General features: G+C 48.6%; 2 protein-coding genes across 3 annotated transcripts in view; both read left to right on the forward strand.

Moving 5' to 3' along the window:
* The window catches only part of LOC120427201 (protein ovarian tumor locus-like), a 194,011-nt gene that overhangs the window by 139,652 nt on the left and 37,285 nt on the right, over window positions 1-17,074 (forward strand). The gene's annotated exons all lie outside the window — the stretch shown is intronic.
* LOC120427205 (uncharacterized) lies at window positions 4-4,256 on the forward strand. Of its 2 annotated transcripts, XM_039592067.2 has the most exons (4): window positions 4-3,141; window positions 3,195-3,274; window positions 3,335-3,432; window positions 3,492-4,256. In XM_039592067.2, exons 1-3 carry the CDS (start codon window positions 2,747-2,749, stop codon window positions 3,400-3,402), a joined length of 543 nt encoding a protein of 180 aa, XP_039448001.1. In that variant the 5' UTR covers window positions 4-2,746; the 3' UTR covers window positions 3,403-3,432; window positions 3,492-4,256. The 2 variants fall into 2 exon arrangements, with proteins under 2 accessions (XP_039448001.1, XP_039447999.1); XM_039592065.2 differs by having other exon boundaries at window positions 3,195-4,256.

Raw genomic sequence — 17,074 nt, forward strand, 5'->3', positions numbered from 1 at the left:
AATTCTAAAATTAGTTGTTTGCTTTTTATGCACCAGAACTTTATAAGCGAAGGCAAAATACCATACATAAATTTTGACAATTTTGGCTTTCAATTACAGCTTTTAGGGCATCTCCACCGAAGGGACCTAATTGCGTTGCAAAGCTTATTTGGCACCCGCGTCAAGCCCACCGCGGTACTTGTGCGAGAACTAATTTAGCTTCGAGTTCATCCGTGTTCATCCGAATCTGAACAAAACTCAGGTTTGCCCCGGGATCTAACGGGAGCAAATCATCTGACGGATGGTTTTTTTCAAGCAAAACAATGTAATTGGGTCAATGTGAGTTTGTAATTGTCAGTAAATGTTTACATTAGGAAAGATGCTTGATTTTTCGATTTCAATTCTTCGAGTTTGGAGATATTTTCCCTCCTGTGCTGCAAGTTTACGCATGAAAAATGACTTTCGGCAATCTGGGGTGTTAGTTTGTTTATGTCGCGTTGGGGCAGTGTTTGATTAATTCTAGATAACTTTTTCAAAACAACCAATGTCCCATGGGTTTCCTATGTACATAGGACCTTTTGAAAAAGTAAGCGAGAATTTGTCGCATTGTCGATCTTCTGCCGGACATTTGAAAAGGTCTTTTGTATTGCGTAAAAAGCAAAATTCAAGCAAAACATTTTGAATGAACCAATGTGGATTTGAAAACAAGCAAGCTATCCTACACATTCTAAATGTAAACCTTCGCTAACGTGAGCAGGATCGACTGTGTGTTTGCAAATCCAAATTTACCCAATGACATTGTTTTGCTTAAATTATAATTAAAGATGGGATTCAATACAGCACACAGAATTAAAAACGTTGCACAGAATTTTGATAAACAATCGCAAAAAAACAAAACCAAACCACATTCTTCAGTTAAATGCGTTAGTGTCAACTAAACAAACAACAATGTTTATCTCCCTTTACGGCCAGCTATTGCGTTATCGTTTGAGTTTTATTAGAAGGTTACCTGTTGTCTCTGAATTTGCAAAACAGTTCCAACTGTCAAAGTCAAAGTGAAATAAATAGCATTTTCCCGAGATTAAAAATGTGCCATGAGAATATTGGTCGGCTTCAAATAAAAAATTATCCAAACGCTATTTATGAAATGTTGATTTTTTACATTCAAGTCAAACAGTCACTCAAATTTCATATCAAGATATTGAATAGTAAATCAGAAAGGACTTAAAATGATAATGATAATGTTTGATGCAAGGTCTTCCGTAGGTCTACACCCGAATATGCGACGTGGACCTGCATGAATCTTCAGCTGCTGCCGGAAGGGTGTATTCTGAAATTACCGAATTACCGATAATGTTTGATTTTTTTTAATGAATTATTAAAAATATTTTTTGCATATAACTTTTTTTTTTACACAAGGCCGTTGCCAATACTTTTCAAAGTTTATGTGGCGTCGCGGTGTTCATCAAGCATTCATAGCATGCTAAGGAAAATGTGATGCTTTTCTGGGGAAAACGGTTGGTTCCGAAAACCCCGGATGTATTGCCGTTGAGCTCGATGGGGGTTGAACGAATCGACCTGGTCTCTTAGGGAAAGCTGTTCTCCAGACAATTCCGCTCATTTCTGGCCATCCTAGAAGTTTCTACATGTTTTCCCCAGGCCTGTAGGAGCGAATGAACGAAAATTCAAAATTTCCCATAGCAAATCCCATGTAAAGTTGAACACGCTTGAGACAAGCCAGTTTTCAACCAAATGAGCTGAAATTTGGCGTGAGAGTCTCTGTGGGTATGCCCTAAAAGAGGAACCACATCAGAACTTGATCTGAGAACTTTTCAAAATCCGTACCCACCCTAATGTCCATGAACATTTTCACAAAAAAAGTATTTCATAAAGCGATTTGATTAATTGTTATTTTAAAAACCGGAGTGATTTTGATAGTGATTACGTCAAATTCACTTTTGGTACGGTTACTTCGAATGTCTAATTTGAAAAATTCTTAATATAGAGAAGAATAAATAAAAATACAAATTTACTATAAAACTTGTGGTACTGTAAACCGGGGTGACTTTGATAGGATTTCAATTTGTTTTTGGAATATTTTCCAACAGGAAAGGTTTTTCTCAAGATTATTATTTCTAAAACATGTACTGGGGTACGCCACACCAAGTCCATGCACTATTTTGGAAAAAAGTTTTTTCAATTGTGTTTAGAAAAATAGTTACGTTAAAAATTCTTAATTCATATTTAAGATGTTCAAACTTTATTTGTACACCCAATTGAGAGTCGAGAGAATCGTTCTCTCAAAATTTATTGAGGGCTCAGCGCCAAAATCGAGAGAATAATGCCATCAACTCACACCACCATAACATTCATTAATTGAAACAAAAATCTCCAACAAGTGTCATACATCGACATCTGACCACTCTTTTCACTAAGTTGTGGTGGCCGAGGCAGTTAAGTCATTTCAAAGGTCTCTGGTTCGATTCCCGTAGTCGACACTTTTGGTTTTTTGTTTTGATGGATGAACTTTTTTTTTGCAAATGAACCTCGATAGAATTATTCTTTCGCCAATCTCGAGCTGTGTTCTCTGTGTCCGTGAATGGTGCCACTATTCTCTAAACTCGAGGCCATTATTCTCTCGGACAAGCACTGCCCAGTATAACGTTTAGTCTGTTAGATAAGGAAAAGTTGTACCGCCCTAGTGCAAACAGAACAAAAATTGTTAGAAATCTCAATCAGAAGCAACACACCCCCCGTTCGCAAGCAGATGCCTCTAACGCTCGCTTGCAATTTCTTGCCATCGCGCACCAACACAAACGTGCGCTACCACTTCCGCTCGGACACACAAAAGTCAGTCCGCGACAGCTCTCGTCGGGTTCGGTCGTGCACGTCTACGACCTGCGCGTTTGCGACGTTCGACAACGCGTGTGCGGGCAAGTTTGGTGCGGTGAACGATTCGCTCGTGCTGGCCGTCGTCTTGGCCGAGAAGGCCGTCCGGAGAACAGCGCCATCGAAAAAGGAAAGAGACGTGTCGGCACGATTCCTTGGCCACCCCCCAGCGAACAAATCGAGCGCAGGAACGCCACACCTTGGCCTGGACAAACGCGTCGGTGTTAAGGATCGGATTGTCGCACGCAGAAGACCGACAGCAACAAACGAAAGGTAATGTGGGACCAAGCTTTACCGAGTCGATCTCAAACGCCAATCTCCCCTAGATCACCACTCGCCAACTGCCACACGGAGGCAACGAACGGAGGGACGAATTCCACCGAACAGCACCAAAGCGCACTTCAAGGTAATTGCGCGAAAGGTAGTCCAAAAAGAATTTTCTTGACTCTTTTGTTCCCTGCTGCAGAATCCACCTCCCCGACAGCGGCTGTCGTAGGAAGAAGAACACGACGCAAGAGGAAGTCCCCACAGTAGCACGTCGGCAAGACAAAGGCCCCAAATAGGGTGAGTTAGGGTGTCAAGGTGCCTTTTTGGATGGGCGAATAACATTGTGCTTCATTCAGGGTTTTTGTCTGGGGCGAATTCGCTTCTGCGGATGATCGCCGGAATCGGCGCCTGAGCAGATCTCTGTCGACGCGACGGATTGCTGCCGGAAGGAGTTGGAGGTGACGGTGCCCAGCAGGGCTTCAACTGGCGGGCGCACGAAGGAGCGCGGAATTCGGTACTGCCCAGCAGGGCTTCAACTGGCGGGCGCACGAAGGAGCTCGGAATCCGGTACTGCCCAGCAGGGCTTCAACTGGTTGGCGCACGAAGGACATCGGAGTCCGGCACTCGTCGAGCGGTGTGTTGAGCGAGCTGCATTTGAAGAACCGCGCACGCGCGGCAGTGGCAGGGTTGGCATGCGAGGGGCGGTAAGAAGAACAAGCGGCGCCGCTAAGAAGAAAACGCGCAGGTATCGTGCACCTAGTTTTTAAGAAGAGAAAACCACGACAGTTCAGAGTTAAGGCGAATTTGTAGGGGACCACGAAGGTCGGTGTCGTTATGTAGTATTAATACAAATATGAAGAGCAAAATCTTTGTTTTTGTTGGGCTTTTTGAGCTTGCCGGAAGAAAAATTGTTACAAATGGCGCCCAACTAAATTCGAACCAAAATTATGCTGTAGTTTTGAGGTTTTGAGATTTTTGTAAGCCCGTCGTGGTGAGTTTTTTTCTGATACCGTACCGATTCATGTTGTAGATATTTGTAAACCATTTGTGGCAAAAAATTAAGTTTGTTTTGAAAGTTCTTGTTGTTTGGGATATTTTTGCTTTTGAAGACCTTTTGAGAGTTCAGCGAAGATGATGGAGGTTAATCCCATTGATCTGAGCAATGAAGAACTCAACTTTGAGTTAGAGCTTCGTGGTGTAGCAGGCCTTGGGCCGATGACGCACAGAATTAAGTGTACGACACTAGAGAAAGTTATGCAAGATGATTTGAAGTCGGGGAGAATTTACGCATCCTCGTCTCACGTGGTGGATGGTTCGTCGGAGATCAAAATCTGTCAATCGCGGATCAATCGGTTGTTGCCCCAAATTATCACCGGAATAGAACGGAACAATATCGCTTTCCTCGAGCCAATCGTGTCGCGCTTGAACCATTACTACAATCGGCTCACCCTGGTTTCGCCGCCGTCCGCGGACATGCGAGAAGAGTGGACAGGAGTGCGAGACACGATAACGCGTACGAAACGGCAAGTCTTCCGAATTCTTTACCCAGCCAACCAGTCAACAAATCAGTACAGTGTCAGTTCGGTTTCAAACTCCACAGCGCCGGCGCACAACAGCACAGCTGTCAGCAGCGGTAGCGCTCAGCAAAACAATCAGCTATCGCTAGCAGGTGCAGTTGGGGGAGATTCGTCGGGTATGGAGAGAGGAAGTTCTGCAAGCGCGCGAGGAGCATCAACCGGAGCCATCCCGAAAAGGACATCGAACCAAAGCGTAAATGATCTACTACTCCTGTCGGGTCAAGCTTCGGCGCAAGCCAGCAACGCAGCAGCACAAGCACATGGAGGACAAGGCTTACCGGTCGATCCAAGACCGCATTCGCTAGGTCGAGGACGAGGACAGCCAATTTTCAACCCGAATCATCCTCAGCGCAACCCTCAACCACGACCACCGAACCTAGGACGAGACATCACTCCACCGCCACGGCCGGGAAACGACGACGCAGAATACAACGAACTGAGGGATCGGGTACTGTGTGACCTGCTTCGCCGCGAACGTCAACCAGCCGAAGGTGCGCGAGTTCCGAAGGCAATCCACAACTGGCCATTCAAGTTCCGTGGCACGAAAGATTCGACCAACCTGAACACGTTCCTGGATCGAGTTGAATCATTCGCTTTTTCGGAAGGAGTCAATAACGCGATGCTGCTGCGGGCGATCAAACATCTGCTGCAGGACGATGCTCTGGATTGGTACAGTCGTGCGCTCAACGAAGGAGAATTGGACACCTGGGAGAACTTCAAGCTGATGATCCGCCAAGAGTATCTGTCGAGCCACTACGGCCAGCTGTTGCGTGAAGAAGCGTCGTCGAGATACCAAGGAGCAAACGAAAAGTTCCAAAAGTACTACCGGGACATCTCTGCGCTTTTTCGCTTCGTGCAACCGCCGATGTCGCAGGAGGACAAGTTTTTCATACTGAAAAAGAACATGAATCCAGAGTACGCAACCATCCTAGCGTCGGCAAGGCCGCAGACAATCCAAGACATGGTCGAAGTTTGTAACGCCTACGACGACACGCGCACGCTTCTCACGCACCAGCGTCGAACGCCAATCCCGCACAGCTCGCTTCTCGAGCCGAATCTGGCCACACCCAGCGGTTCGCAGCGCTCACAAGCAAACAACGCAGGATGGCAGAGGTTTGGCGGCAGGGTCAACGCAATCGACAGTCGGGAAGAGAACCAGGACAGGCGAGGGAGATACGACGCAACAAGCGCGGACCAGCGGGACAACCTGGACGAGGACGATTGGACGGAACAGATAGAACAACTGACGCAGCAGATTTGCGCGATCCGTACACAGTTTCAGAAACGCAGCAACGAACAGTACAGAAGAGGAGGAAACTATGCGGGACAGCGTTGGCAATCCCATCAACAACAACCGGTAGCAGAAGAACAGCAGCCAATGGGGGCAAGAAACAACCATCAGCAAAGCGAGTCCGCGCAACCGCGAGTCAACCAGCGTAGTCCAGAACAAGTAGCGACAAGACCAAGTGCGGAACAAAGACAAGGCACGTTGTTGTGTTGGAATTGCGACGAAGAGGGACACCGTTTCACCGATTGTGACAAGGCACAAGCCGTTTTCTTCTGTTACAGATGTGGCCGCAAAGGATACACGCTCAGAAACTGTCCGGAGTGCTACGCCGAGCAGGGAAACGGTCAAGCGGGGAGCCAGTAGCAGAGGGTTCAACCTCCTCGCGCCAATTCTACAATCCCTCGAATTATCCCGAACTCCAACACATCAACTCGATCATCATCAACACCGGAAGCGACAACCGTCCCCACGCGACGATCAACATATTGGGCAAAGAGATCACCGGTCTGCTGGACAGCGGAGCGAACTGTTCGCTTCTCGGAGGAGCTTGGGTGGACATCGTAGACGAACTGCAGCTGAAGAGAGGAACACTCAAGGGCGGCATCCAAACAGCGGACGGAACGAACCACGAGATCGAGGAGTTTGCGAACCTACCAATAGCGTACAACGGAAGACACGAAACGATTCCAGTTCTGCTGATCCCTTCGCTACCAAACTCGTTGATTCTCGGCATGAACTTTTGGGAAGCCTTCGGAGTCAAAGCAATCTGCTGTTCGATCACGACAAAACCGATCGAAACCGAACCGGATCCGGAACCCATGCGAGAACTCAACAAGCAGGAACAGTGGCAGCTGGACAAGGCGATCGCGAAGTTTCCGTGTAGCCGGGAAGGCATGATCGGACGCACTACAAAGTACGTGCACCGGATTGACATTGGAGAGGCGAAACCGAAGAAGCAGAGGGTCTACGTTATGTCGAAGTACGTGCTGGATGAGGTCAACAAGGAGGTCGACCGGATGCTCGCGCTGGACGTGATCGAAGAAGCAATGTTCAGTCCCTGGAACAACCCGCTGGTGGCGGTGAAGAAGAAAACGGGCCAGTATAGAGTGTGTCTGGACGCGCGCTACCTGAACTCGATCATGCAGAACGAAGGGCACCCGATTCCGCAGATCGCCAACATCATCAACAACCTGGGCGGCTGCAGGTACATCTCGTCGATCGACTTGAAGGACGCATTCTGGCAGTTGCCGCTGGAAAAGGAGTCAAGACCAATGACAGCGTTCACTGTACCGGGACGTGGCCACTTTCAGTTCAAGGTTGTACCGTTTGGGTTGTGCACAGCGAGCCAAGCCTTGGCGCGCTTGATGACGCATCTGTTCGCCGATCTCGAGCCGCACGTCTTCCACTACCTAGACGACGTGATCATCTGTTCCAGGAACTTTGACAAACACCTTAGGCTGCTGAACATCGTTGCCGAACGACTGAGGGACGCAAACCTTACGATATCTCCGGACAAGTCGAAATTCTGCCGCAGCGAGATGAAGTACTTGGGGTACGTCCTGAACGAAAACGGTTGGAAGGTCGACGAAGGCAAAGTAGCGTGCATTGTGAAGTTTCCGAGACCGGAGAACAGAAAGGACGTCCAACGTTTCTTAGGTCTTTGCGGTTGGTATCGTCGTTTTATCGCCAACTTCTCGCGCATCGCAGTGCCGCTCACCGAGCTGACGAAAGCGAAAGTTAAGTTCAAGTGGACTCCGGCCGCCGAGGACGCGTTCGTGAAGCTGAAGTCGTTGCTAGTGTCTGCGCCCGTTCTGGCCATGCCGGACTACTCGAAGCCGTTCAACATAGCGTGTGACGCAAGCGACACGGCCATTGGTGCTGTACTCGCGCAAGAGATCGACGGAGAGGAACACCCGATTGCGTACTTCTCGCAGAAGCTGTCCACTTCGGAGCGCAACTACTCGGTGACAGAAAGGGAATGCTTAGCGGTCATCAGGGCGATAGAACACTTTCGTGGCTACGTAGAAGGAGTGAGATTCACAGTGTACTGCGACCACTCGGCTCTGACGTACTTGCGATCGATCAAGAACCCCACCGCGCTGATGTGCAGATGGATTTTGCGGCTAAACGCGTTTGACTTCAAGATCGAGTACCGAAAAGGATCGTGCAACGTCGTCCCCGACGCGCTCTCAAGGATTGTTGCGTCGCTGGTGTTTGCGGTGAAGGCGATGGACGATAGCTGGTACAAGCGAATGAGGCAGAGCGTGGAAAAACAGCCGGACAAGTTTCCGGACTTCAAAGTTGCGAACGGCGAGCTGTACAAGAACTGTCGCTGCAAGGATGAATTGGGAAATACGGTGCACAAATGGAAGAAAGCGGTTCCGTTGGGCGAAAGAGCAGACGTGATCAGCAAGTTCCACGATTCGGTGACCGGTGCGCACTTGGGATTCCAGAAAACGTGGCAAAAGCTGCAGAACTTCTACTACTGGCCAAAGATGCAGCAAGACGTTGGTCGTTACGTTCGCTCCTGTGCGGTCTGTAAGGCCAGCAAAGCGCCAAACACCAAGATAATGCCGACGATGGGAAAGCTCAAGCCAGCGCGCGTGCCCTGGGAACTCATCTCGATCGATTTTGTGGGTCCACTGCCGAGGTCGAAAGACGGGAACACGGTTCTGCTCGTGATTGTAGACTGGGTAACGAAGTACGTGATCGCGCACCCCATGCGAAGCGCTGACACGTGCAAGATGGTGGCGTTTTTGGAGAAAGAAGTCTTTTTGCGTTATTCCAGGCCAAGGATCGTGCTCAGCGACAACGGAAAGCAGTTTGTGTCAGCAGCGTTCAAATCGCTTCTCGCACGGCACAAGATCGAGCACATGACCACCGCATTCTACTGCCCGATGGTCAACAACGCCGAGCGCGTCAACAGAGTGCTGGTCACCTGCATCCGAGCACTGCTCGACGAGGATCACCGTTCCTGGGACGAGAACTTGCCGTCGATTGTTGCGGCGATCAACAGCGCGAAGCACGAAGCCACCGGGGTAAGCCCGCACTTTGCGAATTTCGGAAGGGACCTGATTCTGCATACCGATCTGTACAAACAGCAAGATCTGAACGCGCCGGACGATCCAAAGCTCGCACAGGACTTGCGACTGTCGAAGCTCAAGCGAATCCACGAGTTCGTCATCCAGAAGATCAAGAACAACCACGAGAAGTCCAAGCAGCGATACAACCTGCGCACTCGAGCCGTGTCGTTCAAAGTGGGAGAACTTGTTTGGCGGAAGCTGTTCTCGTTGTCGTCTAAAGCAGATCACGTCAACCAGAAGCTCAACCCGAAGTACGTTCCGGCGATCGTGAAGGTGGTACTCGGCCACAACCTGTACGAGCTGGAGGACATCTCGAGTGGCAAACGAGGGCGCTACCACGCCAAGGACCTGAAGTCCGACTGATTCTAGATCCCAAAGCTATGTCTGCAACCAAAAGGTTGCTAACCAGATCGACAAGAACAACAAACACGCAAAGCGGTAAACATGTCATCTGAGGGACAAGGAGGAGAAAGGTCATCAAGCTGTTTTGCAGCGGTATGACCCAGCCAGCTATGTAGCCTTCATACCACGCGAGGAGGACCAGACCAAACAACACACGGTGCGAAGCACAGCGCAAGCAACCGGGATGGCGAGGAAACAGTAGGAGAGTCCGGAACGTTGAAGCGCGCCGAGGACAACAGTAGCAGTACTGGCTTACCGTGTAGTGCAGTGCCGACGAAGACAAGCCTCGTGCAGAGGTTCTGGACGCAGCACGCACTGACCGCAGGAGGGCAGCAACTGGAGCAGTTTCGACGCAGGACAGCCGCTGGAGAACTGACAACCCGGGAACGCTGACGCTGGAGGAAACCGGACAAGAAACCACAACAACCACCGAGCACAAGCGCTTCTTGGGCCCTGAGCGCAAGCGTCGGCGAGAAAACCCCGATTCAGATCAGAAATCTTGCTATGAGCGTGCCAGCTCCAAACTTCTCAAAACACCTTCGGGTAAAACACTTTCTCTTGCCTGGACCGGCACAATCGTCCAGTGTTGTCACGATTCAGCTCACTCTCAGGTCTTCGGTCGTTGAGGCATCACCATGACACTACCATCAAAAGCAACGCGAATCTAGGGCGCGGACGTCCAGTCGGGAAACCGCTGGATTTAACCCTTAGCCGGACTCATGGTGATAGGAGACGGGGAAATCCTCTCAAACCTCCGGGAATCGACCACTCTCTCACGACTATGTCGACTTTGTCGTTTGAGAGCTTCTAGAGTGCTAATCGTTCTCTCCACCGATTTTGACACCTAGATACTAAGCAATTTATCCCTAATCCTTTCGTTAGTTATTATTCAATGTTAGATGTAGAGCTTGCAGTTAATTTTCAGATTATTAGCTGTAAAGATCATTGAATGTTGCCATTTGGGGGCACGCCAGAAGGATGCAACAAGAACTGCGCTGGAGGCGCTCTGGGCCAGGTCAACGTTGGCCAGCTGATCGTTTTCTGTGTGGCCGTGCAGCCACAGCTTCGAGTTTGTTTATGTTCAGATTTGATTGATCATGATTTGGAGAGCAAGGCGGGCTCTCGCACTGAAGTTTTTGTTAGTTTGTTTGTGATGTAACTCACACCGATCAGAATTGGCCTCCAGCACGCTTCGAAGGAAGTGAAGTTTGAAAATTTTCCGTGTGGCACTTCCATACCACACGGAAAATTTTTGCCCAAATGGTAGGACTGTATAACGTTTAGTCTGTTAGATAAGGAAAAGTTGTACCGCCCTAGTGCAAACAGAACAAAAATTGTTAGAAATCTCAATCAGAAGCAACACACCCCCCGTTCGCAAGCAGATGCCTCTAACGCTCGCTTGCAATTTCTTGCCATCGCGCACCAACACAAACGTGCGCTACCACTTCCGCTCGGACACACAAAAGTCAGTCCGCGACAGCTCTCGTCGGGTTCGGTCGTGCACGTCTACGACCTGCGCGTTTGCGACGTTCGACAACGCGTGTGCGGGCAAGTTTGGTGCGGTGAACGATTCGCTCGTGCTGGCCGTCGTCTTGGCCGAGAAGGCCGTCCGGAGAACAGCGCCATCGAAAAAGGAAAGAGACGTGTCGGCACGATTCCTTGGCCACCCCCCAGCGAACAAATCGAGCGCAGGAACGCCACACCTTGGCCTGGACAAACGCGTCGGTGTTAAGGATCGGATTGTCGCACGCAGAAGACCGACAGCAACAAACGAAAGGTAATGTGGGACCAAGCTTTACCGAGTCGATCTCAAACGCCAATCTCCCCTAGATCACCACTCGCCAACTGCCACACGGAGGCAACGAACGGAGGGACGAATTCCACCGAACAGCACCAAAGCGCACTTCAAGGTAATTGCGCGAAAGGTAGTCCAAAAAGAATTTTCTTGACTCTTTTGTTCCCTGCTGCAGAATCCACCTCCCCGACAGCGGCTGTCGTAGGAAGAAGAACACGACGCAAGAGGAAGTCCCCACAGTAGCACGTCGGCAAGACAAAGGCCCCAAATAGGGTGAGTTAGGGTGTCAAGGTGCCTTTTTGGATGGGCGAATAACATTGTGCTTCATTCAGGGTTTTTGTCTGGGGCGAATTCGCTTCTGCGGATGATCGCCGGAATCGGCGCCTGAGCAGATCTCTGTCGACGCGACGGATTGCTGCCGGAAGGAGTTGGAGGTGACGGTGCCCAGCAGGGCTTCAACTGGCGGGCGCACGAAGGAGCGCGGAATTCGGTACTGCCCAGCAGGGCTTCAACTGGCGGGCGCACGAAGGAGCTCGGAATCCGGTACTGCCCAGCAGGGCTTCAACTGGTTGGCGCACGAAGGACATCGGAGTCCGGCACTCGTCGAGCGGTGTGTTGAGCGAGCTGCATTTGAAGAACCGCGCACGCGCGGCAGTGGCAGGGTTGGCATGCGAGGGGCGGTAAGAAGAACAAGCGGCGCCGCTAAGAAGAAAACGCGCAGGTATCGTGCACCTAGTTTTTAAGAAGAGAAAACCACGACAGTTCAGAGTTAAGGCGAATTTGTAGGGGACCACGAAGGTCGGTGTCGTTATGTAGTATTAATACAAATATGAAGAGCAAAATCTTTGTTTTTGTTGGGCTTTTTGAGCTTGCCGGAAGAAAAATTGTTACACCAGTTATGGTGTACGTTAAATGTACCATCACTAAAGTAGCTGATAAAGTTTTAAGAAAAAAAAAATCCATGTTTATATTTAGTTAACTAAGTTTATAAGCTTTTTAACGAAATACATATAAATTTTAGGTAAAATTTAGGTAAAAAGTCGGAATTTTGCCAGAAATTTGTTAAAACTAGTTTTGGGGAGTTGGCAGCCCTGCAATCGTGAGCAGAGGCTGGCGGTGTGCGGTCCGCGGAATTTGAATTGTTTAGTCGGTAGTTTTTATAGTAAATCGAGTGAAAAGTAGTAAAAAGATTAAACAATGTGTAGATTTCATGTGCAAAGTGAAGATTTCCTGCAATTTTGGGAATTTGGACAGTTTTTTCGATTTTGTTTTCTACGCCGCTTGGTCAAGGGTTTGACAGTTCATCGCGGCGGCTTCGCTCTTGCAGTAGTATTAGTGTGATGTGGGCTACAGATTGTCAAGTCACTTGACTTGACAATCTGTAATGTGGGCTAGCTCGTTCTAAGGGTGGTATTCAACTAGTTAAAAAATCAAATAGTGCGAAAGAAATAAAAGCAGTTTGCCAAGGAATATTTTCGGAAGTGTCATCAAGCAGCGCTCAAGCGGCCTAAATAAAGGACAACTCCCGGGTGCTTAGGACTACCAAAATTCAGAAACTTGGTGAGATCTATCCAAACTGAAATTTTCACATTTTGCCTACTTTTAAACCAGGGTTGCGAATGAGCGAGCGAGCAAAAATCCGTGCTCGCTCATTCATGAGCATGAGGACTTGTCAGGTAGCTCGTGCTCGCTCATGCTCATCGCATGCGCTCGCGCTCAATGAGCGCTCATCACCAAAGTAGGTAGATTTTTAGTATTGTTGATGAATCACGCATAGGCCAATTGGATTGCCAATTTTGAAGCTCATTTCAATTTCCTGAGATAATTTCATGACGAAAAAGAGGCATGTACTCATCTAATATTGTCAGCCTAGTATTTTTTTCAGAGTTTTATAATTAAAAATACTAGTTTTTATTAAATACCCGATCAATGAAAAATTGCTGATTTGCATTCAAGACACAATAACTTAGAATTCCAGACACACTTTTGAGCTTATCATTTTAACTTTCATAAATAGACTAAACTTTCAAGGAACTGCATTTTTAGGTCTTAAATAAGCTGTTAACAGAAGACAATTATTTTTTTGTATTAAAACATAATTTTACTTGTGGCCAGACTCATTTCTCATTTATTTATTTATTTGAAATAGACTCCTTTAAATAATATAGTTTATTGAAATTCATCTAAGACACAGAATTGACATTTATTATGCTAAATTATTTACAAATAATTGATTAAACAAGATGAGTTGCCCAGACTTCAAAACATTCACGATTAAAAAATTACGTAATTTATTACCAAGAAAACATATTTGTGTTCCTTAAAAGATACTTTTCAGCTTTATTAAACAGTTCACTTTCACGTGTCACTCTATTATCAACTTTTTTTTATTAATCGAATTATTTCTACACAGTAAAAAAAGTGTACATTTGGATGGTGAAATTTTGTAAGGTTGAATATTACCTCTGAATGTTACAATTAAACCTCGATTTAGACTGAAAAAGTTGCATTACACCAGAAAAGTTGTAAAATTACACATTTTCAGAAGTAAAATTACGCATTTTTCTAACATAAAAGACGTACTTCCCAGTTGTAATATTTCTATGGTTTTTTACTGTGTACAGATCTTAATGTAACACCTTAACCCCTTAATTCTGACTCCAAAATAAGTTTCAAAACAAAAAATATGACAAATAACTTCATCCAATATTATTAAGATTATCCTATTCAAGCCTCCATTTAAAAAAAAAACAACCTCGAAGCTCTGCTGAAAAAAAAGTTATTGTCGTTTACCCGTTACAGGTAAAAAAATGTCGCTCATTTTGCTCAATGAGCAAAAATGAGCGCGAGCGCGAGCAATGAGCATTTTCGCTCATAAAATAAATGAGCAAACACGAGCACGAGCAAACGTGAGCTAGCTCGCGTCGCGCTCCTCCTCACGAATGAGCGAAAAATGCTCGCTCATGAGCGGATGAGCGCTCAAAATCGCAACACTGTTTTAAACAATCATTAAATACTCGCTGATCCCTGTTTTGCCTGATGGGATTGGAAGTTTAAAGATAGGTCGAGGACCCGTCTGGTTCTTGTACTATGTTTAGGCGGGGCCAGACAATGCCCAATGACCTCGGAATTGGGCCGCTAGGATCACTACCATTCTGAAATGGGTCATTGGAAGCAGCGCGAGGGCTGTCACCACCTAATACCCGGGAGCCCGGGACTGAGATAAGCTGTATCAGCTCAACCCAAGTCTGATACAAACTATACTTTCCCATAATTTCGCTGCCGGCCAGCGGGTATTGGATTGGACCACACTCACACACACACTCACACAAACACACTCACACACACACACACACACACAGACACACACACACACACACACACACACACACACACACACACACACACACACACACACACACACACACACACACACACACACACACACACACACACACACACACACACACACACACACACACACACACACACACACACACACACACACACACACACACACACACACACACCCACACACACACACACACACACACACACACACACACACACACACACACACACACACACACACACACACACACACACACACACACACACACACACACACACAAACCCCGAATCCAAGATGTGACGCGACCCGTGTCGAGGGATGCATGGCTGGGGGGGTTCAACAAATTCCCAGTCGATAACGGAGCCTGTGGGGCACAGGAGCGCACCCCACACGTAATTTGCCCTTACTGCGTCACGGCAGGGCACTGGCGCAGCGGACCGTATTTCCCTAGCGACTCGTGGGATTCAAAATGAAGACAAGTGAAACAAACCAACAAAAGGGTCCCGATGCGCCCCAAGCATCGGAAAACACGGAGGTAGAAGAGGACGCAAACGTCGAAATGGCAGGAGGCGAGTCAAACGGCGGCGACACAGCAGGCGAGCGTGGCGAGAGTGGCGAGCGCGTTCCGTGGAAGCGAGAAGGTGTTGAGATCCCCAGTGTTGAACCAGGCGGCTGCTTCGAGTCAGCAGATAGGAGTAATTTGAGAGGAGACTTCCAAGTCATCCTTGTTGAACTTCGCCGGCAGTACCCCTCAGGACGGATTCCTGCTCGGAAGGACCGCGTTGCAGGAGGTCAGAAGGAGGGTCAACGAACTCTTTGATTTCATCAAGGACAAAAACAACGTCCACACCAGAATCAAGCAGATGGTGAATGGAGTCAAGGCAGCCATGAATGCCGCAGAGCGCGAAAACAGCTCGCTGGTGGTGACGCGGAATTCACTGAAGCTCAGAGCTGAAAGAGCCGAAGAAACGCTGAATGCAAAACTGGAGGAGGAAGCGCTACGGGAGAAAGAACCGAAAACGCCGCCCGGCCCAAGCACAAAAAGGGACAGGGAAACGCCTGGAGAGGAGGAGGACGCAAAGAAGCAGAAGCAGGGGAATGGAGACAGTCCGGACCCAGCGAAGGAGCCAGAACCAGACCCAGGGAAGGAGGAGGAATGGGAGAAGGTCAAGAAAAAGAGGCGGAAGAAAAAAGGGAAGCAGAACGAGGACACCCAAAAACCCAAGTTTCGCAGGGAGCGTAACAAAGGCGAGGCTTTGGTGGTCGAGGTGAAGGAAGGTGTTTCGTACGCAGACCTCCTCCGGAAAGTACGAACCGATCCGGAACTCAAGGAGCTTGGCGAGAATGTGGTTAAAACCAGGCGCACACAGACCGGAGCGATGCTTTTTGAGCTGAAGAATGATCCCGCGGTCAAGAGCTCAGCTTTTAAGTCCCTCGTCGAGAAAGCCGTAGGCTACGAGTCGAAGGTAAGGGCGCTTTCGCCGGAGACAACGATTGAGTGCAAGAACCTGGACGAGATCACGACAGAGGAAGAGCTGGAAGATGCGCTGATCGTTCTTCTGGATGACCGTACGACACCGATGGCAATCCGGTTGAGGAAAGCCTACGGCGGCACGCAAATTGCGTCGATCCGACTATCGACGCCTTCGGCGTCTAAGCTGCTGGAAGTCGGCAAGGTCAAAGTAGGGTGGTCGGTGTGCCCACTGAGGCCTGTTCTTCGAGTGACCCAGCAGATGACGAGGTGTTTCCGCTGTATGGGTTTCGGCCACCAGGCGAGAAATTGCGACGGTCCCGATCGAACCAACAGTTGCAGAAGATGTAGTAGAGAAGGCCACATGGCAAGAGACTGCAAAAATAAGCCGAAGTGCGTGCTCTGTAAAGAAGGCGATGGCAATAGCCATGCGACGGGTGGCTTTAATTGCCCGGTGTACAAGAAGCTGGCCTCGGGCAAAAAGTAATGGAGGTGTCCCAGGTGAACCTCAATCACTGCGACACTGCACAGCAACTGCTGTGGCAGTCGACCGCGGAGACGGGGTGTGACGTAGCAATTATTGCAGAACCGTACCGAGTTCCACACGACAACGGAAACTGGGCCGCGGATACAGCAAGAATGGCGGCGATACACGTGATGCGACGGTACCCCATACAGGAAGTGGTCTCGAGGGCGTTTGAAGGATTCGTGATCGCCAAAGTAAACGGAACCTTCTTCTGTAGCTGCTATGCTCCCCCAAGATCGACCTTGGAGCAGTTTCAGCAGATGCTGGATAGTCTGACCGATGAACTGATCGGACGAAGCCCGATCGTTATCGGAGGTGACTTCAACGCGTGGGCGGTCGAGTGGGGTAGCAGATGCACCAATGCTAGGGGGCATAGCCTAATGGAAGCTCTGGCAAAGCTAGACGTTAGGCTGGCGAATCGCGGAACCAGCAGTACCTTCCGCAA

Source organism: Culex pipiens, chromosome 1 (assembly GCF_016801865.2).
Source record: "Culex pipiens pallens isolate TS chromosome 1, TS_CPP_V2, whole genome shotgun sequence".
In the NCBI taxonomy this organism is placed as follows: domain Eukaryota; kingdom Metazoa; phylum Arthropoda; class Insecta; order Diptera; family Culicidae; genus Culex; species Culex pipiens.